Raw genomic sequence first — 22583 nt, 5'->3', positions numbered from 1 at the left:
GAACAACCATTATTCTCTGATTTAAATGAATAACCGTCTCGTATCAAACAAGATCCAAATATAATGTTCATCTTAACGCTGGCACCAAATAACAATTATTCAGGTCTAAAACTAATCCTGAAGGTAGATGTGGAGGTAGCGTGCCGACGACGATCACATCGACTTTGGAACCATTTCCTACGCGCATCGTCACCTCGTCCTTAGCCAATCTTCGCTTAATCCGTAGCCCCTATTTCGAGTTGCAAATATTAGCAACAGAACCAGTATCAAATACCCAGGTGCTACTACGAGCATTAGTAAGGTACACATCAATAACATATATATCAAATATAACTTTCACTTTGCCATCTTCTTATCCGCCAAATACTTGGGGCAGTTCCGCTTCCAGTGACTAGTCCCTTTGCAGTAGAAGCACTCGGTCTCAGGCTTAGGTCTAGACTTGGGCTTCTTCACTTGAGCATCGACTTGCTTGCCGTTCTTCTTGAAGTTCCCCTTCTTCCCTTTGCCCTTCTTCTTGAAACTGGTGGTCTTGTTGACCATCAACACTTGATGCTCCTTCTTGATTTCTACGTCCGCAGCCTTTAGCATCGTGAAGAGCTCGGGAATTGTCTTATCCATCCCTTGCATATTATAGTTCATCACGAAGCTTTTGTAGCTTGGTGGCAGTGATTGAAGAACTCTGTCAATGACACTATCAACCGGAAGATTAACTCCCAGCTGAGTCAAGTGATTGTGGTACCCAGACATTTTGAGTATATATTCAGTGGGAGAACTATTCTCCTGCATTTTGAAGCTATAGAACTTATTAGAGACATCATATCTCTCAATCCGGGCATTTGCTTGAAATATTAACTTCAATTCCTGGAACATCTCATATGCTCCATGACGTTTAAGACGTCATTGAAGTCCCGGTTCTAAGACGTAAAGCATGGCACACTGAACTATCGAGTAGTCACCAGCTTTGCTCTGCCAAACATTCTTAACGTCATCAGTAGCATCTGCAGTAGGCCTAGCACCTAGCGGTGTTTCCAGGACGTAATTCTTCTGTGCAGCAATGAGGATAATCCTCAAGTTACGGACCCAGACCGTGTAGTTGCTACCATCATCTTTCAACTTAGCTTTCTCTAGGAACACATTAAAATTCAACGGAACAACAGCACGGGCCATTTATCTACAATAACATAGATATGCAAAATACTATCAGGTACTAAGTTCATGATAAATTAAAGTTCAATTAATCATATTACTTAAGAACTCCCACTTAGATAGACAGCCCTCTAATCATCTAAGTGATCACGTGATCCATATCAACTAAACCATGTCCGATCATCACATGAGATGGAGTAGTTTTCAATGGTGATGGAGTAGTTTTCAATGGTGAACATCACTATGTTGATCATATCTACTATATGATTCACGCTCGACCTTTCGGTCTCAGTGTTCCGAGGCCATATCTGCATATGCTAGGCTCGTCAAGTTTAACCCTACTATTCTGCTTGTGCAAAACTGGCTTGCACTCGTTGTATGTGAACGTAGAGCTTATCACACCCGATCATCACGTGGTGTCTCAGCACGACGAACTGTAGCAATGGTGCATACTCAGGGAGAATACTTATACCTTGAAATTTAGTGAGAGATCATCTTATAATGCTACCGCCGTACTAAGCAAAATAACATGCATAAAGGATAAACATCACATGCAATCAATATAAGTGATATGATATGGCCATCATCATCTTGTGCCTTTGATCTCCATTTCCAAAGCACCGTCATGATCACAATTGTCACCGGCTTGACACCTTGATCTCCATCATAGCATCATTGTCGTCTTGCCAACTATTGCTTCTACGACTATCACTGCCGCTTAGTGATGAAGTAAAGCAATTACATGGCGATTGCATTTCATACAATAAAGCGACAATCATATGGCTCCTGCCAGTTGCCGATAACTGTATTACAAATCATGATCATCTCATACAATAATTTATATAATCATGTCTTGACCATATCACATCATAACATGCCCTGCAAAAACAAGTTAGACATCCTCTACTTTGTTGTTGCAAGTTTTACGTGGCTACTACGGGCTTAGCAAGAACCGTTCTTACCTACGCATCAAAAACCACAACGCGGTATAGTGATTGCTTTTTGATCTTCAGAAAGAACCCTGTTCATTGAATCCGTTTCAACTAAAGTTGGAGAAACTGACACCCGCTAGCCACCTGTGTGCAAAGCACGTCGGTAGAACTAGTCTCATGAACGTGGTCATGTAATGTCGGTCCGGGCCGCTTCATCCAACAATACCGCCGAATCAAGAAACAACTAGTGACGGCAAGACCTGGCTCGGATGCCACAGTTGGGGAACGTAGTATTTCAAAAATTTGCCAACGATCACGCAAGATCTATCTAGGAGAAGCATAGCAACGAGCGGGGAGAGTGTGTCCACGTACCCTCGTAGACCGAAAGCGGAAGCGTTAAGTAACGCGGTTGATGTAGTCGAACGTCTTCATGATCCAACCGATCAAGTATCGAGCGCACGGCACCTCCGCGATCTGCACACGTTCAGCTCGGTGATGTCCCTCAAACTCTAGATCCAGCTGAGGCCGAGGGAGAGTTTCGTCAGCACGACAGCTTGTTTATGGTGATGATGAAGTTACCGACGCAGGGCTTCGCCTAAGCACTACGACAATATGACCAATGTGGGAATCTGTGGAGGGGGCACCGCACATGGCTAAGAAATCAACTTGTGTGTCTATGGGGTGCCCCCTCCCCCGTATATAAAGGAGTGGAGGAGGGGGCCGGCCGGCCTCATGGGGTGCGCCCCAAGGGGGGAATCCTACTCCTACTAGGAGTAGGTTCCCCCCTTTCCTAGTCCAACTAGGAGGGGAAAGGAAGGGGAAGAAGAGAAGAAGGAAAGGGGGGCGGCCACCCCTCCCCAATTCGGATTGGGCTTGGGGCAACACGCCCCTCCTCTTGGCCGCCTCCTCTCTCTTTCACTAAAGCCCATGAGGCCCATTAACCCCCCGGGGGGGGTTCCGGTAACGCCCCGATACTCCGGAAAATGCCCAAACCTATCTGAAACCTTTCCAGTGTCCAAACATACCTTCCAATATATCAATCTTCATGTCTCGACCATTTCGAGACTCCTCGTCATGTCCGTGATCACATCCGGGACTCTGAACAACCTTCCGTACATCAAATCACAAAACTCAAAATACATATCGTCATTGAACGTTGAGCATGCGGACCCTACGGGTTCGAGAACTACATAGACATGACCGAGACTCATCTCCGGTCAATAACCAATAGCGGAACCTGGATACTCATATTGGTTCCTACATATTTGATACGTCTCCAACGTATCTATAATTTTTGATTGTTCCATGTTATTATATTATCTGTTTTGGATGTTTAATGGGCTTTAATATGTTGTTTTATATTATTTTTGGGACTAACCTATTAACCGGAGGCCCAATGCCAGTTTCTGTTTTTTTGCCTATTTTAGAGTTTGCAGAAAAAGAATACCAAACGGAGTCCAAATAGAATGAAACCTTCGCGATGATCTTTCTTGGACCGAAAGCAATCCAGAAGACTTGGAGTCAAAGTTTGGAACTCCACGAGGAAGCCACGAGACAGGAGGGCGCGCCCCCACCCTCGTGAGCCCCTCGTAGCTCCACCGACGTACTTCTTTCGCCTATATAATCTCTTATACCTTAGAAACACTAGGGAGAGCCACGAAACCACTTTTTCACCGCTGCAACCTTCTGTACCCATGAGATCCCATCTTGGGGCCTTTTTCGGCGATCTGCCAAAGGGGAGAATCGATCACGGAGGGCTTCTACATCAACACCATTGCCTCTCCGATGAAGCGTGAGTAGTTTACCACAGACCTTCGGGTCCATATTTATTAGCTAGATGACTTCTTCTCTCTATGTGATTCTCAATACAAAGTTCTCCTCGATGTTCTTGGAGATCTATTCGATGTAATACTCTTTTGCGGTGTGTTTGCCAAGATCCAATGAATTGTGGATTTATGAACAAGATTATATATGAATATTATTTGGTTCTTCTCTGAATTCTTATATGCATGATTTGATATCTTTGCAAGTCTCTTCGAATTATCGGTTTAGTTTGGCCTGCTAGATTGATCTTTTCTTGCAATGGGAGAAATGCTTAGCTTTGGGTTCAATCTTGCGTGTCCTTTCCCAATGACAGTAGGGCAGCAATGCACGTATTGTATTGTTGCCATCGAGGATAAAAAGATGAGGTTTATATCATATTGCTTGAGTTTATCCCTCTACATCATGTCATCTTGTTTAATGCGTTACTGTAACACCCCAAGAATCATGCTACAGTAATCTCCCCTAATGGTGGCCATGTCATCGTGATTACTATGCAGCTTGCCATATGTCCAAAAATCAAAGCCATTTTCAAATTTAAAATAAAGTCCAATAAATTTTTTCTTCGAGCAGTAAAATTAAATGTTCACAATATTATATAAATTCCACTGATCATTGTCATCTTCAATCCAACTTTAATTGAGACTCCAAAAATTTCTCTGGCTATTTTTGGATGACCCAACATCACCCTCCATCACTTTTAATTTCAAACCAAAATTCAAATGAATTCAAATGAGGTTCAAACTTTAGTGGCAGAGACATAATTTATCGTGCTATTTTCAGGAGCAGGTTTTATATTTTATAAAACGTTTTTTTATGAAAACAGAAAACTAAAAGAGAAAAAGCGGAAAGAAAAATAAACCCCTGGGCCCCATGGCCCAAAAGGCCAATGCAGCCCAACAGGACCGACCGGCCCAACCCCTCCCCGAGTCATCTCCCTCTCCTCCCCTGTTCGACCGACCGGGAGGGGCTCCCGCTCGTCCCCGCCGGACCCGGCGCCGTGCCCCGTACGCCACCGACGGGAGGATAAGGCCGCCCCCTGGCGCCTCGGTTCCTCCCTGGCCTCACTCCCGTTCTCATCCACTCCCCCTCTCCCAGGCATTCCCCTCTCTAGTTCTGTCCCACTCCCGAACGCCTCCGTCACCGCTGTTGTCGTCGACCTCACGGCCACGGTTGCCCCCACGCCGAGCTGGGAGGTCCCGCGGATCTGCCGTCGTGTGCTTCGTCTTCCTCGCCCACGAGCTCAAGCCCGGAGCCACCGCATCGGCCGGATCGACACCATCTTCTTCCTCGGTCATCGCCGTTGTTCTTCGTCGATCCGTCGCCTCTGCAGCTCCTAAGACACCAACGGGCCTTCGTGTGCCTCTGTGGTGAGCACCTCCTCCGATTCCCGGCCTTTACTCCATTGATTCATTGCTGTATCGTCATCCCCACGAGCTCGAGCGCCATGGCCGAAACCTCTCATCCACGTGCGCGCCCACGTGCTCCTGGTCGCGCCCTCGCGAGCCACCCACGCCCGCGCCCTTGGGCCTCGCATGCGCCTGCGCTCCTCCTCCCCTGCTACCGCAGCTGTTGCTGCCCTGCGCTGTCGCGGCCGCACACTGCTCTACCTGCTGCTGCTTGCGGCGCTGCTGCTGCCCCGCTACGCCAGCCAGCGTGCACGCGCACCGCGCCCCCGCTCGCCTTCTGCTGATGCTGCCTTGCCGTGCCTGCTGTTGTTCTGCTGTCGCTACTGCTCTTTCCTGCTGCTTCCTCTGCCTGGTACTGCGCTGCTTCTTTTGCCTGTAGTTGCTACTACCGCTAGTGTTGCTTGGCTCCTGCTACGGCTGCTTGCAATCGCTGGTTGCTGCTAGTGGTGGCTATGGCCGTGTGTGCGTAGGTGTGTGTGTGGCCGGGTTAATTAGTTTAGGCTAATTTAGACTACTAAGGTAATCTTTGTTAGGTTAGTTGCTAGCCTATGGCAGGTGGACCCTATTTAGTTAAAGTTAGTTTTTAATTATTTTGTTTACATATAGTCTATGCCATGTGGGCCACACCTTCGCTTTTGACCAGCAAATTGACTTGGTCAATTCGGAGTAAACAAATGATGTAATTTTAGAAAACTGTATAAATTTTGAAAATTAATAGAAAATAATTGGTAACTCTGATGAAAAAGTTTTATACATGAAAGTTACTCAGAACGACGAGACGAATCCGAATACACTGTCTGTTCATCCGCCGCATGTCCTTAGCATAGCGAACACGCAACTTTCCCCCTCTGATTCATCTGCCCGAAAACGCGAAACATCGGGTATATTTTTCCGGATGTTTCCCCCCTTCACCGGTATCACCTCATACCGCGTTAGGGCACACCTAGCACCGCTACTTGTTATGTCATGCATCGCTATGTATCTGTTTGCATTATATTCATTGTTTCTTCCCCCTCTTCTCTCCGATAGACTACGAGACTGATGTCGCTGCTGGTGCCCCGATCGACTATGCTGTCGACGACGACCCCTCCTTGCCAGAGCAACCAGGCAAGCAAACCCCCCTTGAGCATTCCGATATCGCCCATCTCTTTCCCTCTGTTGCTTGCATTAGAACTGCTACTGCTTTATGTATGATCCTACTCTAATGCATAGTCTGTTTTTGTTACCTGCTTATTGTTACTTTAACTGCTTATCCTAAACTGCTTAGTATAGGTTGGTTAGTGATCCATCAGTGACCCCACCTTGTCCCAGTTGCCTCGCCTTATGTTCAATGACTCGATCAACGTGATCGACGTCCAGGCCCCGACACCGCACATCACCCCCTAGTTGTACGACTCTACAGAGTTACCATCGAGTGCCGAGGGTGGAACCTCTTACATCGCTCCTGATGAGATCTTTGTAGTGTAGCTAAACCGTCGAGGTCATCGAGGGTGATTTCCTCCTTAACCAGTTCCGTTACCGCTCTGGCGTGCAACCCCTCAAGTGTGAACCTCGAGGATGGATCCTCTTACGTTCACCTTGATGATAACATCGAGTGGGATTCACCGGGGGTGATTCCTCGGGTTTTCCCCTTGGTGTTAGACACACAGTTAGTATGGTTACTATGACTTTACACTGAGCCATGTTACTAAAGACGGGTCGACCCTGAGGGGTACCCGCGCGAGCTTAATAGCGAGTGATGTGGAGTCGGGTTGACCTGGAAGGTGCCCGCGAGATACTTACGAGGCGTGGCCGGGCATTCTTAGCCCTTGCCGCAAGTACTCGAGACGGGGCGACGGGGTCACATCGATCGTGAGTATCTGCTCGTTACCGCGCGTTCCTAATCCACTACGATTTGGATATTTGATCCGAGGGGCCTCTGGCCTAATAGCACTAACCATCACGTGGGCATTGTATGGGCGTTCTGCGTCGTATACATCAGTCGAAGCTTAATAGACGTCAGCGACTGAGCAACGCGCGCCGGGTTGGACTGGTAAGCACCTACCTTTTTGAAGGAGGTAGCTAGGTCTGCTCACCGGCCGCCCACGCAACGTGCAGGAGTTCCCAGGGAGATGGCCCATGACTCCTGGGGGCATAGGTTTAGTCCGGCGTGCTGGCCTCTCTATTAAGTCTAGGTCGGGTTGCGGCGTATTGTTTGGCTGAGGCCGGGCATGACCCAGAAAAGTGTGTCCGGCCGGAGTTAATCGAGCGTGGTGGGTAAGTTGGTGCACCCCTGCAGGGAAGAAAACATCTATCGATAGCCTGTCCTATGGTAACGGACACTTGGAGTTGTATCCCGATCGATACAACTAGAACTGAATACTTGAGATGAGACATGATTATGATGAATGGATAGTATGGCTCTGGGATTGCTTTCTCGCAGGGAGTCGAGAAAGGATCTGTGGCCGAGGTTGATAACACTACCGCTACTTTACCTTATGCTACTCTACTCCCTCCTGTTGCTGCAAGATGGTGGGTTCCAGAAGATGCTAGTCTTCGATATGCTAGGCTTTCCCCTTCCCTTCTGGCATTCTGCAGTTTAGTCCACAGATACAACCCCTTTCCCTTGATACAGATGCATACTTAGTTTAGATCTGATGTAAGTCTTGCGAGTACTTTGGATGAGTACTCACGATTGCTTTGCTACTTCTTTTATCCCCCATACCCGATGGTTGCGACCAGATGACGGAGCCCAGGAGCCAGACGACGCCACCGATGACTACTACTACCCGGAGGATGCCTACTACTACATGAAGACCGCCGACGACTAGGAGTAGTTAGGAGGCTCCCAGGCAGGAGGCCTCGCCTTTTTCGATCGTTGTTGCTTTTGTGCTAGCCTTCTTAAGGCAATCTTGTTTAACTCATGTCTGTACTCAGATATTGTTGCTTCCGCTGACTCTTGAGTTTTCGAGCTTATGTATTCGAGCCCTCGAGGCCCTTGGCTTGTAATATAAAGCTTGTATTATTTTAATTTGTGTCTAGAGTTGTGTTGTGATATCTTCCCGTGAGTCCTTGATCTTGATCGTACACATTTGGGTGTATGATTAGTGTACGGTCAAAGCGGGGGCGTCACAGTTACCCCGTTCTTATGAACTTAATACTCTAGATGCATGCTGGATAACGGGCGATGTGTGGAGTAATAGTAGTAGATGCAAGGAGTCGGTCTACTGCTACGAGCATAGCAGCAACACGCTTTCTGCACACACGCTACTGCTAAGCGGGGCCCGCCATGTGGCCAGTTTTGAAATTAGTAGTAGCGACAAATCCTAATCTCAATATATGCCAACTCAACAAACACCATTGAAGACACCTGTAGAGCATCTTTATAATCACCCAATTATGTTGTGATGTTTGATAGCACACTAAATGTTTCTCCGGTATTTGGGGTTGCATAATCTCATAGTCATGGGAACATGTATAAGTTATGGAGAAAGCAATAGCAATAAACTAAACGACCATAGTGCTTAAGCTAACGAATGGGTCATGTCAATCACATCATTCTCTAATGCGTTCATCAAATGACAACTCATGTCTATGGTTCGGAAAGTTAATCATCTTTGATTAACGAGCTAGTCAATGTAGAGGCATACTAGTGACACTCTGTTTATCTATGTATTCACACATGTACTAAGTTTTTGGTTAATACAATTCTAGCATGAATAATAAACATTTATCATGATATAAGGAAATATAAATAACAACATTATTATTGGGCATATTTTTTTCAATCATGTATGTTTTTTCTTTAGTTGAGGCGGTTCTTTAGAATCGGAAATGAAATAGATGGCAGGACGGAGGACAAAAAACAAAATGAATGATAGATAGAAGCTTACATTTGGGTCGGACCAGAAATACGATATATGGAGTCTAGTATTTTTTTCTTTTGAGCTGTCGAATATAGTCTTTGGCAAAAGGAAAAGGGAAACTCTGGTGTATGCCAACCGGCCTGAGAGGTTTTATTTATTTGGCATCCTATTTAACTGTTAGGTGGAGTTTGCTACTCTAGTTGGCATGTAATGCCCGGACTCTTAAATGGATTAGATATCTTGTCCGTGCATTGTGACGGCTGCACAATATTTTCTAGACAATCATCATTATTTATCAGTCATTTATTGTTAATATGATTGCATACCGAAATGACAATTGAATCTATATCTATATCTATATCTCTAATAATAAAGGGGTTATTACTTCTGGTGGTACGTCACCAAAATTGTCCTCAAATTTGTAAAATATTACCCACTGATGTCATCTATAAGTGATAAAAAAACGTTCACACGGAGGAATCTCTGCCTGCGCCGGCCCATGCAGTCAGAATCTTCTATACTGCGCTCAGCGCGCCTGTTTGAGCCGGCCCATGTCCGGGCGGCCTATTTTCGTTTTTTATTCTTCATTTTTCTTTTCCGACTATATTTTTTCTACTTTAAATAATTTGGAACTTCAAAAAAGTTCCAGAAATTAATACAAAATGAGAATTTTGAAATAAAATGTTCAGTATTTCATATTTGTGGATTAAGAAAATGTTTGTGATTTTTCAAAAATGTTTGCGTTTTAAAAAAATGTTCAAAATTTTGAAAAAAAAATTATGGGAAATCATAAAATGTTCATGGTTTTTATAAAATTCGTTATTAAAAAAAGGTTCATGAAATTGAACAAAATTTCATCAATTAAAAAAGTGTTCAAGGATTGAAAAATATCCTAAGAATTAAAAAACTGTTCGTGACTTAAAAATATTTTATTCATTCATAAAATTTTCGCTGGTTCATAAAATGATCCCTGTTCAAGAATTCATCCGATTAACCAGTTAACTTGCCGATTAATCCCTACTCATAGGGTCCCCGAGTAGCTGATTACCTGGTAAATTGTCCGATTAATTGATTAAATGGCCGATTAACTTGCCGATTAGCCTATTAATCCCCTACTCACTAGCCGACCGAGCAGCTACCAGTTAACGATTTCCTCAACAATGAAAATGATCATGCATTTCAAAAAAAAGTCTTTAAATAAAAAATGTTTTTAAATTTCAAAAATTGTTCCACCAATTTGCAAAAAAATGTTTGTCGACCCTAGAAATGTTTGCCTATTCAAAAAAATTGTTTAGAATTTTTTTCACAATTTTTTAAAATATTCACAGATAGTATGTAATGTTCATGAATTCAAAAAATGTTCATAATTTTAGTAAATATTCAAAAACCTGTAAAACAATTATGAATTTGAAAAATATTCACAATTTCAGATATGTTCACGATTTAAAAAGAATCATTAGTTTCAAAAATTGTTCGCGATTTCTCAAAAATGAGAGTGATAGTGTATCTCGGTGATGCAGCAAAATATGGCGATGGTCATTGAAGATTATGATCTTTTATCCCGGTGGAACGCACGGGCTGTTTTGCTAGTCAATACTTATTGACTTATAAAAAGTACTCCATATGATTTTATTTTACAGGCCAATAAGACGTGAGCTAGTTCTGGAGGTTGTTTAGGAAAACCAGTAAGAAAAAGAATAAATTAAATCAGAAATGGATGATAGAACCTTATGCACTTTTTGCGGGGTAACCTTATGTTTATCCTAAAGCATGATAGAAAGGAAAGGATATACGAATGGCTAATTACTCGCGGGCAATATTACCACAGCATCGACAAACAACATTTGCTCTTTCGTTTGGCACACAAATAAAAAACACGTTGTCTCTGAATGAACAATGTTTCTCTTTCTTTTGCTGCTTCCCCTCGTAACTAACTGTGCACAGACAAGAGAGGCGAGCTAGAGCCAGGGCGAGTCGTAGACGGGGGTGACGACGGCCTTGACGGCGAGGAACTTGTCGAGCGCGTGCATGCTGGCGTCCTTGCCGAACCCGCTCATCTTGCGGCCCCCGAACGGGCAGTCGGCGTCCATGGCGAAGTAGCAGTTGACCCACACCACCCCGGCGCGGATGGACCGCGTCATCCTGTTGGCCACGTCGATGTCCTTGGTCACCACCCCCGCCGCCAGCCCGTACCTCGTGTCGTTCGCCTTCGCGATCGCCTCCTCCACCGTCCTAGAACCATGGAAAGAAGATTCAATGCCATCACAGATTCAGAGTGCAAATAGTTGTATCTCTGTCGATCGACCGGGATGGGCTTACCTGAACTTCATCAGGCACATGACGGGTCCGAAGATCTCCTCCTTTGCTATGGTCATGTCATCCTGTTCACAGATTCCGCACCACGATGTCAGATATATACTAGATAGAGAGCGAAGTGATCATGGAACGGGATTACAGTGCGTGTTCTGGCGGGGAATTTCGACCTTGACATCGGTGAAAACCGTGGGCTCGATGTAGTAACCTCTCTCACCACAGGGCTTTCCTCCCGTCAGTACGGTGGCCCCTTCTCGCTTGCCATGGTCGATGTAGCTGAGCACCCTCTCGTATTGTTCCTTGTCCACCTGGGCACGAGTAATAGCATCCAAGTTTCAGATTCAATAGAAATCGATCTGTGTCGTACAAGCAGTGGGAATGATCCATTGTTTTTCACCTGAGGCCCTTGATTGACGCGAGGATCGAAAGGGTCCCCGACAACCCAGCTCTCCATGCGCTCCGCCAACTTCTTCACGAATCGGTCGTAGATGCCCTCTTGCAGGTACACACGGCTCGCCGCGACGCAAGCTTCTCCCTGCAACATCAATGAATGATGATCTCAGCTGCTCTAACTCGTATGGCTAGGCTGTCTCTCTAATCAAGATGTTGTTCACCTTGTTGAAGAAGTTGGCGCTGATGGAGAGATCCACGGCCAGGTCCACGTCCGCGTCGTCGAAGATGATGAGGGGAGATTTGCCGCCCAGCTCCAGGGACACCGGCTTCAGGTTGCTCCTCGCCGACGCCTCCATTATCAGCCGCCCAACTGGTGTTGATCCCGTGAAACTCACCTGGACGAGCAAGAAAACATATAGAGCAACTGAGTAAGTAACTACTTGCTCACGTACTAAATCAGTAGGGTGTTGTGAGATTACCATGTCGACGTCCATGTGAGACGCGATCGCTGCTCCCGCCGTTGGGCCGAAGCCGGGGATCACATTGATCACCCCGTCCGGGACTCCCGCCTGCTCAAGAACAGAGCGCCAAAAGTTCAGAACAAGAGAGACGGTGCGTGTCTCGTGTCAGGTTACCGGTCTGTCTGACCTGCTTGGCCAGGTGAGCGAAGTAGAGCGCGCTGAGCGGGGTCTGCTCGGCCGGCTTGACGACCATGGTGCAACCGGCGGCCAGCGCCGGGGCGACCTTGCAGAAGAACATGATGGCGGGGAAGTTCCAGGGGATGATGAGCCCGGCGACGCCCATGGGCTCGCGCAGGGTGTGCCCCTGGAACTGGTTCGACATCTTGAGCGTCTCGCCGTGGATCTTGTCGGCCGCTCCGGCGAAGTAGCGCAGGGAGCTTGCGGAGCTCCCGATGTCGACCACCCTGGTCACCATGCGCGGCTTGCCGGCGTCCAGGCTCTCCAGCAGGGTCAGCTCCTCCGCGTGCTGCTCCACGAGGTCCGCGTACTTCGTCATGATCCTTCCTCTTTCCTGCGCGCCATTCATTGGTTGCTCTTTTCAGATTGAACTGTAATTCTTTCATTTTTTTGTGTATGATGAAGAATTGATAGAGGAAAGAATCCTACGGATCCGGGCATGCGAGGCCATTTGCCATGATCGAAGGCTTCTCTTGCCGCCTTGACCGCCAGGTCCACGTCCTTCTTGTCACCTTCGGCGATGCTGGCGATCACATCCCCGGTGCGCGGATCCCTGGTCTCGAATGTCTTACCTGATCAAGCAGAAAACCAAATAAACAGCCGTGAAGTTCAGATCAGAAAGAGACAAAAATCTACGGAATACAGGACCACCATCAGGGACTAGCTATAAAATCAAACTGATTTCCTGTTTCAGAATGGCTTAGAGATTTCTTTCTCTCTGTTGACCGAGCTGCATACCTCAGAATGCACTACTATTCTGTTGTACATCTCTAAATACTTGGGTTATTATTGTTAAACTTCATGCACTAGTCAACGCAACCAAAAGTCCGAACTGATGAAAAGGCTAGGCAATTCACATATACATTTTAACACCTTCTCTCACGTGTGACGCGGAAAGTCAACATGTGGACAGACTCAGAGGTATGGCTCAAGAGGACTATACGTGGATACAAGGGGAGGGGGGGGGGGGGGGGGGGGGAGGGGACAACAATTTTTAGATAAATCACGAAAGTCAGGACTTGAAATCAAGACCTTGAGCTCTGATAGCATGTTAAGCTTCATGTACTAGTCAACGCAACCAAAAGTGTACATGTGGATTGCCTAGCTCTTTTCATCAGTTTGGACTTTTGGTTGCGTTGGTTAGTGCATAAAGGTTAACATGGTATCAGAGCCTAAGGTCTTGTGTTCAAGTCCTGACTTTCATAGTTTATTCAAAAATTGTTGTTGCCCCCCTCTTATGTCCACGTATTGGCCTTAACAATTATGGTGGCTTTGGCTATTTAAGAATTATATTTTTAATGGCAAAATCTCTTCTATTTTGCAGGTTTTGTACCATTGTATGTATTGCCTTCGTATGTGGTCTATGCTATGTTGAACGGAGTACCAACCACTGTTCCAAGGTTGTGTATGCCGGTAGAGAGATTCTTGCCCAACATGGATGGAAACATAATTTGTTGATCGGTCCTCCACCTCCTTCAACTGGCATAGTATCACTCCCGTATGACCTTATTGTTGCCAACATGCCATTTTTCTTACTTCTGTGAGACTTGGGACAACAATTTTTAGATAAATCGCGAAAGCCAGGACTTGAAATCAAGACCTTGGGCTCTGATACCATGTTAAGCTTCATGCACTAGTCAACGCAACCAAAAGTGTATATGTGAATTGCCTAGCCCTTTCCATCAGTTCGGACTTTTGGTTGCGTTGGTTAGTGCATAAAGGTTAACATGGTATCAGAGCCTAAGGTCTTGTGTTCAAGTCCTGGCTTTCGTAGTTTATTCAAAAATTGTTGTTGCCCCCCTCTCTTATGTCCACATATAGGCCTCTTGCATCACACGTGAGAGGGTGTGTTGAAGTGTATATGTGGATTGCCTAGCCCTTTCCATCAGTTCGGACTTTTAGTTGCGTTGGCTAGTGCATGAAGCTTAACAATTATGGTGGCTTTGGCTATTTAAGAATTATATTTTTAATGGCAAAATCTCTTCTATTTGCAGGTTTTGTACCATTGTATGTATTGGCTTCGTATGTGGTCTACGCTATGTTGAACGGAATATCAACCACTGTTCGAAGGTTGTGTATGCCGGTAGAGAGATTCTTGCCCAACATGGATGGAAACATAATTTGTTGATCGGTCCTCCACCTCCTTCAACTGGCATAGTGTCACTCCGTATGACCTTATTGTTGCCAACATGCCATTTTTCTTACTTTTGTGAGACTTAGTTTTGGTTGTCTGCATATTTGCTATGCAGAGACCAGGTGTTGTTCATTATGTTTTGTATTTGCTTGTTGCGATTTTTTAAATAAAAATAGGATGAAAAAGTCAATTTTTTTACAACAATCTTAGAGTGCTTCTTAAAATTATCAGAATATATTAAAAAACATTATTCCGTATGTAGCATGGATAATACAACACTTATTGAAAATGATAGCAACCCGAAATTTTTTAAAAAGAGAGAAGTGATCATAAGCCTTACACAAAAACTATAGACATTGGGTGATTTTAATATTATAAATCATCTATGATATTTCTTCAAAAGTTATGAGTTAATCTCTTTTCATCGGAAAATATCCAGTAATACCATCCCTCGCATGCATCGATGCTCCTAATTTAGAAAAAAAAACAAATTTAAACATTTAAAAAAATCTGAAATAATTGTGAGTGTTCATAAGATATGTGTCTACAACCCCTCAAAAATTTAGATCTAAATTTGGAACAAAAAAAGAAACCAAAAAAGATAAATCCAGATGTGAATAGTGTCATTTTTTTACCTTTGTCATCTTTTGGCATATTCATGATGAATTTGGATTGTAATTTTTCAGGGACTTGTAGACACAAATGTTAAGAGCATACATGATTTGGTTCAAAAATCATTGAAATGTTTAAGTTTGAACTTTTCAATTGGGAGCATGAGAGCATGGATGGGTTGGTACCACCTTATACTTTCCCCTCTTTTTTCTAACCTTTTATGTATTTTTTAGCCGAGACCTCGGAGCAATTGTTCTATGGTATTTTAACCTTTTTTGTATGTATTCCTTGTTTAAAGTTTCCACAAATTTTAGCAACTCAAATGCAATCTTTTGAATTTTAAAAAATCTAAATCTACTTGGCTCTGATTTTTTTCTAGCAATTTCAATGACATGTTTCCACACTTGTTTCGAATCCATGTTTAAAGTTTACATATAGGAAAAATTGTCGCCATGTCGATATGTGTTGGTGAGAAGCAAAACTCCATGCTACTAAAAGATAAAGATCAAACTGCCTAGTTGAACCCCGGCAAAAGAAGACTTACCTGCTTTAAAATGTAGTGACATGCGGTTAAATAAACTTAGCTAATAGGTAAGGACCCAAAAGTTATATTTTACTTAACTAACAATCAGTTAAACATTCTAGGCGGGAGCTATAGTTGTCCCGTCTTGGAGCTTTAGAAAGTCTCGTTATGTGTCTATTCGACCCATCCGGCGGTGGTGACGGAGGTACTTAATAATGGTTACTTAGGCTTCTTATGGCTCTAGTGGCGCATGGGACACAAGATCCCATGATGAGATCATGTGCAATAAATGACCGGATACCCAATTGTATCATGGCCATGTGATTGAGGACATTAAGCATCTACTTCCTTCGTCCCGTAATATAAGAGCGTTTTTGACACTAGTGTAGTGTCAAAAACATCATGGCCATGTGATTGAGGACATTAAGCATCTACTCTCGCCGTCCCATAATATAAAAGTGTTTTTAGTTCAGTTCCTTAGAAAGGTTGAGATCGAACATTATATTATGTATCAGAATAGGGGCTCGGGTGTGGCCAGCTTTCATATGTCTTATTATTTGGGATAGCTACATTGCCCTGGCTGGGTATTGAGAAGTATGGGAACACCATGTCCGAGTCAGGCGATGCTAAAGGCAGATGAATAGGTAGGTGTTCACTATTTGTGCTGCCTTCCAGCTGTGGTGGGAAACTATTTGTGCCGCCTTCCAGCTGCGGTGGGAACCGTACGCAATAAGGCACCCTCCGGCTTTGTCTCCGACTTCTTCATTTTTTGCAAGAGAAATTTCTGATATATTCATAATTAATCATGGTAGTATAAAAAGCAATAGAGGTAAAAGAAATTACAAAGGCCATCAAAGGTGGGGCGGACGTGAACGCAGGCATTCGCATGCTTCTAGAAGGTGACAGATGGGCTTGAAAGGGAGCCAGTGACGTGAACGCAAGGGGCAACATTTTTTTTCACTGCTTCAAACTTATTTGTTCTTTTCACTGCTTCAAACTTATTTGTTTTCATTATTTCCGAGCAAGGGAGCCAGTGACGTGAACGCAGGCATTCGCTCGCTTTTAGTGACGGACGGGCTTGGAAGGCGACAGTAGGGATGTAAGTGGCAAATAAATGGCATCCATAATTCCGTTTAGCTAGTTTTTGCTAGCTTGATAGTTTATTTTCCTCAAATAAACAAAAAAACCTTTTTGAACTATAATATTATAAATAGACTTTAAACAAAATTAAACAGGACCCGGTTGACATCCCTAGGCGACAGGCTCTACGGTCACTCGAATCTGATTTGAAGACGCATCATCGATGGCATCTCACGGGCGCATGCTCCTGCAAACGAGAAACGGCCGTCCCAGACAAGGAAAACGGGACCAGATGACAACGAGAACGAGAGGAAGGAAGAACACGAGGAAGTGTGCCGTGGGGGCTGACAACAAGGACGTCATGAGCCTCTAGACAGAAGAACACATGTGTTGCTCTTGCCATCCCAAGAATTTCATCGGTGCCCCTCTCTCTCTCTGCCCCAAGACAATGGGCTCCTTTTTTCTAGCATAAGAAGGGCTTCCCCTCTGATTTTCATTTAAGAAACTACATGATTCGCCTAATACTTTTTCCGTCTCAAAATAAATGTCTCAATTTCTACTGCAGGGAGATAGACAATGGGCTCCTAGCTACAAGCTCATCAGTGCCATGCATCTCGGCATAGAGATCAGATCGCCTACAAGCTCATCAGCCCCTGCTGTCATAGCTACGTTTTGTCGTACTTTCCGCCCTCTATTTGCAAGACTACTAGAGGACATTTCTTTAGCTGAGCTAAGCACCCCGTCACGCTAGCTAAGCTCGTGGCTTGTTCTCACTTAGTTTACAACAAGCTAGCCATGTTACTTCCGTGGATTCCGCTTAGCACGGTGTGTCTTATCGTAGCTGGTCATGCCATGTTCGCCAAGAACTGTGCGTCGTGAAGAGGGTCAACAACATGTGGCTCCGCGCCAGAACTGACCTCAAATTCCGCCCCCTTTGACGCTTGATGATAGAGTATTCGTTGTTCGGGATTCATAGTTCAGCCAACCACGAGCAAAGCCTGCTCGGTTAGTTCGAACTAAGCTCAGACTCTCAAGGTGAACGGTCCATTTTGAAGGGGCTGCTAGCGAAGTTGTAGTGCAAATACGTATATATTTTCAGCTGCTAAGGCTATGTTGAATGATACTCGTAGATGCGTACGCAAGACAAAGGAGAGAAGAGATGCGGAGGCGCGTACCGGAGACGGCGTCGACGAAGGCCCCGTTGATGAAGAGCTTGGTGTACCTGATCTCCGGCATCTCCATGGACACGCTGCCGCCGTTGCCGTTCTCCGTGCCCCCGTCGCCATTGCGCTCGCTCGCCATGGCCTCCTGCTCTCTTCTCCCAGACCGGTGCCGGCTCTCGCGCAGTGTGATGATGTGTGTGGACTGTCGAGTGGACCGTGTAGTGAGGACAGAGGGGAGGGGGGTGCCCTTCGTTTTTATGGAGAAGAAGAAAAGAAAGTGCCATCCGCGCGCGCGGCAAAACTAGGCCCGGCCGACACACACCTCGCGTAACAGCTCCGTCCGACTGTCCGTCCCCATTGGCGCCGTTGCGAGACCCGTGAGATGTGTGGCGTCCGTCATCGTGGTGCTAGACTACAAACACGATAGATGAGTGCACGTATATATTATCGGGCCTACTCACCAGGAGCCTAACTCTCCAGCGATCAAAGCCATTCGTCCAGCGAGATCTTATTTGGTCTAGCACACTATTTAACTGTTGGGTGGAGCTTCGAATATGGTCGTTGGTATTCGATGTGCGACGAATGCTATTCGCCACTTGGTGAGGAGTCTTGTGATTTAGTGATACTCGGGCTCGTGGACATATTCTTCTATAAGAATCGGACAGCGGCTTCTTTCGCTTCGTTCATAGTTTTTCAATTGTTTATTATAATCGTTGAATATATAATCGTTTAATTGGTCCTGTGCTAGACAGATTTTTTTATGGGTATGTTAGGCAAATCAAGAGTAGGGCTTTGTATTGTAGGAACCTTTGTCACCCGTATTCTTTTCTTCTTGTTCCTTTTTTGCTGAAGGCCGGATGGCTGTATTGATCCAGTTGACAATTCGGTCCTATAGATTATATCTTCTAGGTCGGGTTTGGTTACCTGCATTTGGCCCAACCAGGCACGCGCGGGAAGATTTTAGACTGTTTTGTTGCCCCATACACTGTTCGGTCTGCATCGCACGAAGTTTAAAGCACCTCCTTGCTAGGCCCAACCGCTACGCCTGAATCGGCAGTTTCTGGAGAGCCAGGCTCGGCCGAAGCAGGGGAGGGGAACACGGCTCTGAGCTCGTGCGACCACGAAGATGGCGCGAGCTCGCGCGCGTCTTCGAAAAATGGGCGGGAGGATTTAGGCACACCTCCCGCCGACTCGGTCGCCCCTATTTAGCCCCCTTCTCCCAGCGCCCAAACTCCCGCCACCCTTCTCCCCCCTTTCGAGCTTTCCCGCCGACGCACGTCGGCATTGAGGAGCAGGTAAGCGGCGCCCCTTCACCCGCGGGCGGTCCACGGCGGCGACTCCTGTCCTCAACTTCTTCGACCGTTCCCGCGTACCCCTCGAGCTGCAGCCATAACCTCTGTGAGTTCAATCACCCCCTTCTCTCTGTTCATTGTAACTAGATCTGAAAGCATGTGGTCGTAGGGTTTGATGTGCAAGCATGTGATAGGGTTGATTCGTACGCCATATGTGAGCAGATGATAGATTGTGATGTTGTGGTAGCTATTTGTGGTGGATATGTGCTACCTCTTGAGCTTGCGTTTGTTTTTTACCTTGAAGTGGAAAGGGTAATGCAGCAAAGTAGAGTAAGTATTTCCCTCAGTTTTGAGAGCCAAGATATCAATCCAGTAGGAGACCACAAGCAAGCCACCGAATACCTGCACAAACAAATACCAACTTACACCTAACGCGATAAAGGGGTTGTCAATCCCTTCACGGTTATTTGCAATGTGAGATCTAATAGAGATATATAAGCGGCATAGTGATGTTTTTGGTATTTTTAGTTTATGGAACGGAAAGCAAAAGATTGCAAAGAAAGTAAATAGAAAACTAAAAGTGTAGATCGGAAACTTATATGATGGAAAATAGACCTAGGGGCCATAGGTTTCACTAGAGGCTTCTCCCAAGAAAGGAATTATTACGGTGGGTGAACAAATTACTGCCGAGCAAATGATAAAAAAGCACAAATTTATGATGATATCTAAGGCAATGATCATGAACATAGGCATCACTTCCGTGTTAAGTAGACCGAAATGATTCTGCATCTACAACTATTACTCCACACATCGACCGCTATCCAACATGCATCTAGAGTATTAAGTTCATAAGAACAGAGTAACGCTTTAAGCAAGACGACATGATGTAGAGGAATTAACTCAAGCAATATGATGAAAACCCCATCTTTTTATCCTCGATGGCAACAATACAATACGTGTCGATTCCCCTTCTGTCACTAGGATCGAGCACTGCAAGATTGAACCCAAAGCTAAGCACTTCTTCCATTGCAAGAAAAAACAATCTTGTTGGCCAAACCAAATCGATAGTTCGAAGAGACTTGCAAAGATATAAAATCATGCATACAAGAATTCAGAGGAGATTGAAATAATATTCATAGATAAGCTGATCATAAATCCACAATTCATCGGATCTTGGCAAACACACCGCAAAAGAGTATTACATCGAATAGATCTCCAAGAACATCGAGGAGAACTTTGTATTGAGAATCAAAGAGAGAGAGAGAGAGGAAGCCATCTAGCTACTTGCTATGGACCCGTAGGTCAGTGGTAAACTACTCACGCTTCATCGGAGAGGCAATGGTGTTGATGTAGAAGCCCTCCCTGATCAAATCCCCCTCCGGCAGGACGCCGGAAAAGGCCCCAAGATGGGATCTCACGGGTACAGAAGGTTGCGGCGGTGGAAAAGTGGTTTTGTGGCTCCCTGGAAGTTTTTGGGGTATATGAGTATATATATGAGGAATATCTAGGTCAGGAGGTCACCGAGGGGTCCACGAGGTTGGGGGGTGCGGCGTCCTACCCCCTGGGCGCGCCATCCACCCTTGTGGCCGCCTCGTGGCTCTTCTCACTTGCATTCCAAGTCTCATGGGTGTCTTCTGGTCTAAGAAAAATCACCGCGAAAGTTTTATTCCATTTGGACTCCATTTGGTATTCCTTTTCTGCGAAACTCTAAGACAAGGAAAAAACAAAAACAACACTGGGCTCTAGCTTAATAGGTTAGTTCCAAAAATCATATAAAATAGTATATTAATGCATATAAAACATTCAAAACAGATAATATAATAGCATGGAACAATAAAAAATTATAGATATGTTGGAGGCGTATCAAGCATCCCCAAGCTTAATTCCTGCTCGTCCTCGAGTAGGTAAATGATAAAAACAGAATTTTTGATGTGGAATGCTACCTAACATATTTATCCATGTAATTCTCTTTATTGTGGCATGAATGTTCAGATCCGTAAGATTCCAAACAAAAGTTTAATATTGACATAAAAACAATAATACTTCAAGCATACTTCAAGCATACTAACAAAATAATTATGTCTTCTCAAAATAACATGGCCAAAGAAAGCTTATCCCTACAAAATCATATAGTCTGGCTATGCTCCATCTTCATCACACAAAATATTCAAATCATGCACAACCACGATGACAAGCCAATCAATTGTTTCGTACTTTTAATGTTCTCAATTTTTTTCAACTTTCACGTAATACATGATCGTGAGGCATGGATATAGCACTATAGGTGGAATAGATGGTGGTTGTGGAGAAGACAAAAGAAGAAGATAGTCTCACATCAACTAGGCGTATCAACGGGCCATGGAGATGCCTATCAATAGATATCAATGTGAGTGAGTAGGGATTGCCATGCAACAGATGCATGATGTCCCTTGAAGCTATGTCAGTATCTCCCCAAAGAGTAAGGGATGATGCAGCACAGCGGCGGTAGGTATTTCCCTCAGATATGAAACCAAGGTTATCGAATCAGTAGGAGAACCAAGCAACACAACATAAACAGCCCCTGCACACAGATAACAAATCATCGCAACCCGACGTGTTAAAGGGGTTGTCAATCCCTTTCGGGTAACGGTGCCAAAAATTGGTGCGTGACGGGAGAAAGCTGTAATAGATTGAATAAATAGATCACAAATAAAATAAAGTGCAACAAAGTATTTTTGTGTTTTTGGGTTAATAGATCTGAAAATAAATGCAAGAGAAAAGTAGATCGCAAAGGCAAATATATGAGAAAGAAGACCTGGGGGCCGTAGGTTTCACTAGTGTCTTCTCTCAAGAAAAATAGCAAACAGTGGGTAAACAAATTACTGTTGGGAAATTGATAGAACTTCAAATAATTAGGACGATATCTAGGCAATGATCGTTAGGCATCACGTCCAAGATTAGTAGACCGACTCCTGCCTGCATCTACTACTATTACCCTACACATCGACCGCTATCCAGCAGGCATCTAGTGTATTAAGTTCATGGAGAAACGGAGTAATGCAATAAGAACGATAGCGTGGTGTAGACAAGATCTATCTATGTAGAGATAGACCCCATCGTTTTATCCTTAGTAGCAACGATACATACGTGTCGTTTCCCTTTCTGTCACTAGGATCAAGCACCGTAAGATTGAACCCACTACAAAGCACCTCTTCCCATTGCAAGATAAATAGATCAAGTTGG

At 44.8% G+C, this 22583-nt stretch overlaps 1 protein-coding gene across 1 annotated transcript; it reads right to left on the bottom strand.

Annotated features, from left to right (window-relative positions):
* Positions 1-10953: 10953 nt before the first annotated feature.
* On the bottom strand, positions 10954-18312 carry LOC123151902 (aldehyde dehydrogenase family 2 member C4). Its single transcript, XM_044571533.1, has 9 exons — positions 18082-18312; positions 12987-13129; positions 12508-12891; positions 12339-12428; positions 12081-12254; positions 11864-12001; positions 11637-11774; positions 11473-11534; positions 10954-11385 (listed from the first exon to the last, which is right to left on the bottom strand). The coding sequence occupies exons 1-9, from the start codon at positions 18206-18208 to the stop codon at positions 11112-11114; spliced, it is 1530 nt and encodes a 509-aa protein (XP_044427468.1). The 5' UTR covers positions 18209-18312; the 3' UTR covers positions 10954-11111.
* Between the last annotated feature and the right edge of the window lie 4271 nt (positions 18313-22583).

Source organism: Triticum aestivum, chromosome 7A (genome assembly GCF_018294505.1).
Source record: "Triticum aestivum cultivar Chinese Spring chromosome 7A, IWGSC CS RefSeq v2.1, whole genome shotgun sequence".
NCBI lineage: Eukaryota > Viridiplantae > Streptophyta > Magnoliopsida > Poales > Poaceae > Triticum > Triticum aestivum.
Note: the sequence above shows the minus strand (reverse complement) of the source record. Positions and strands in the feature narration are given on the sequence as shown.

What these genes read in the sequence shown, in the direction of transcription:
- LOC123151902 (XM_044571533.1), bottom strand. Translation starts at nt 18,208, where the DNA reads ATGGCGAGCGAGCGCAATGGCGACGGGGGCACGGAGAACGGCAACGGC. An exon ending in GCGCCAACTTCTTCAACAAG is followed by an intron (nt 12,002 to 12,080) that starts GTGAACAACATC and finishes TTGATGTTGCAG; the next exon opens with GGAGAAGCTTGCGTCGCGGC. An exon ending in CGGTTTTCACCGATGTCAAG is followed by an intron (nt 11,535 to 11,636) that starts GTCGAAATTCCC and finishes ATCTGTGAACAG; the next exon opens with GATGACATGACCATAGCAAA.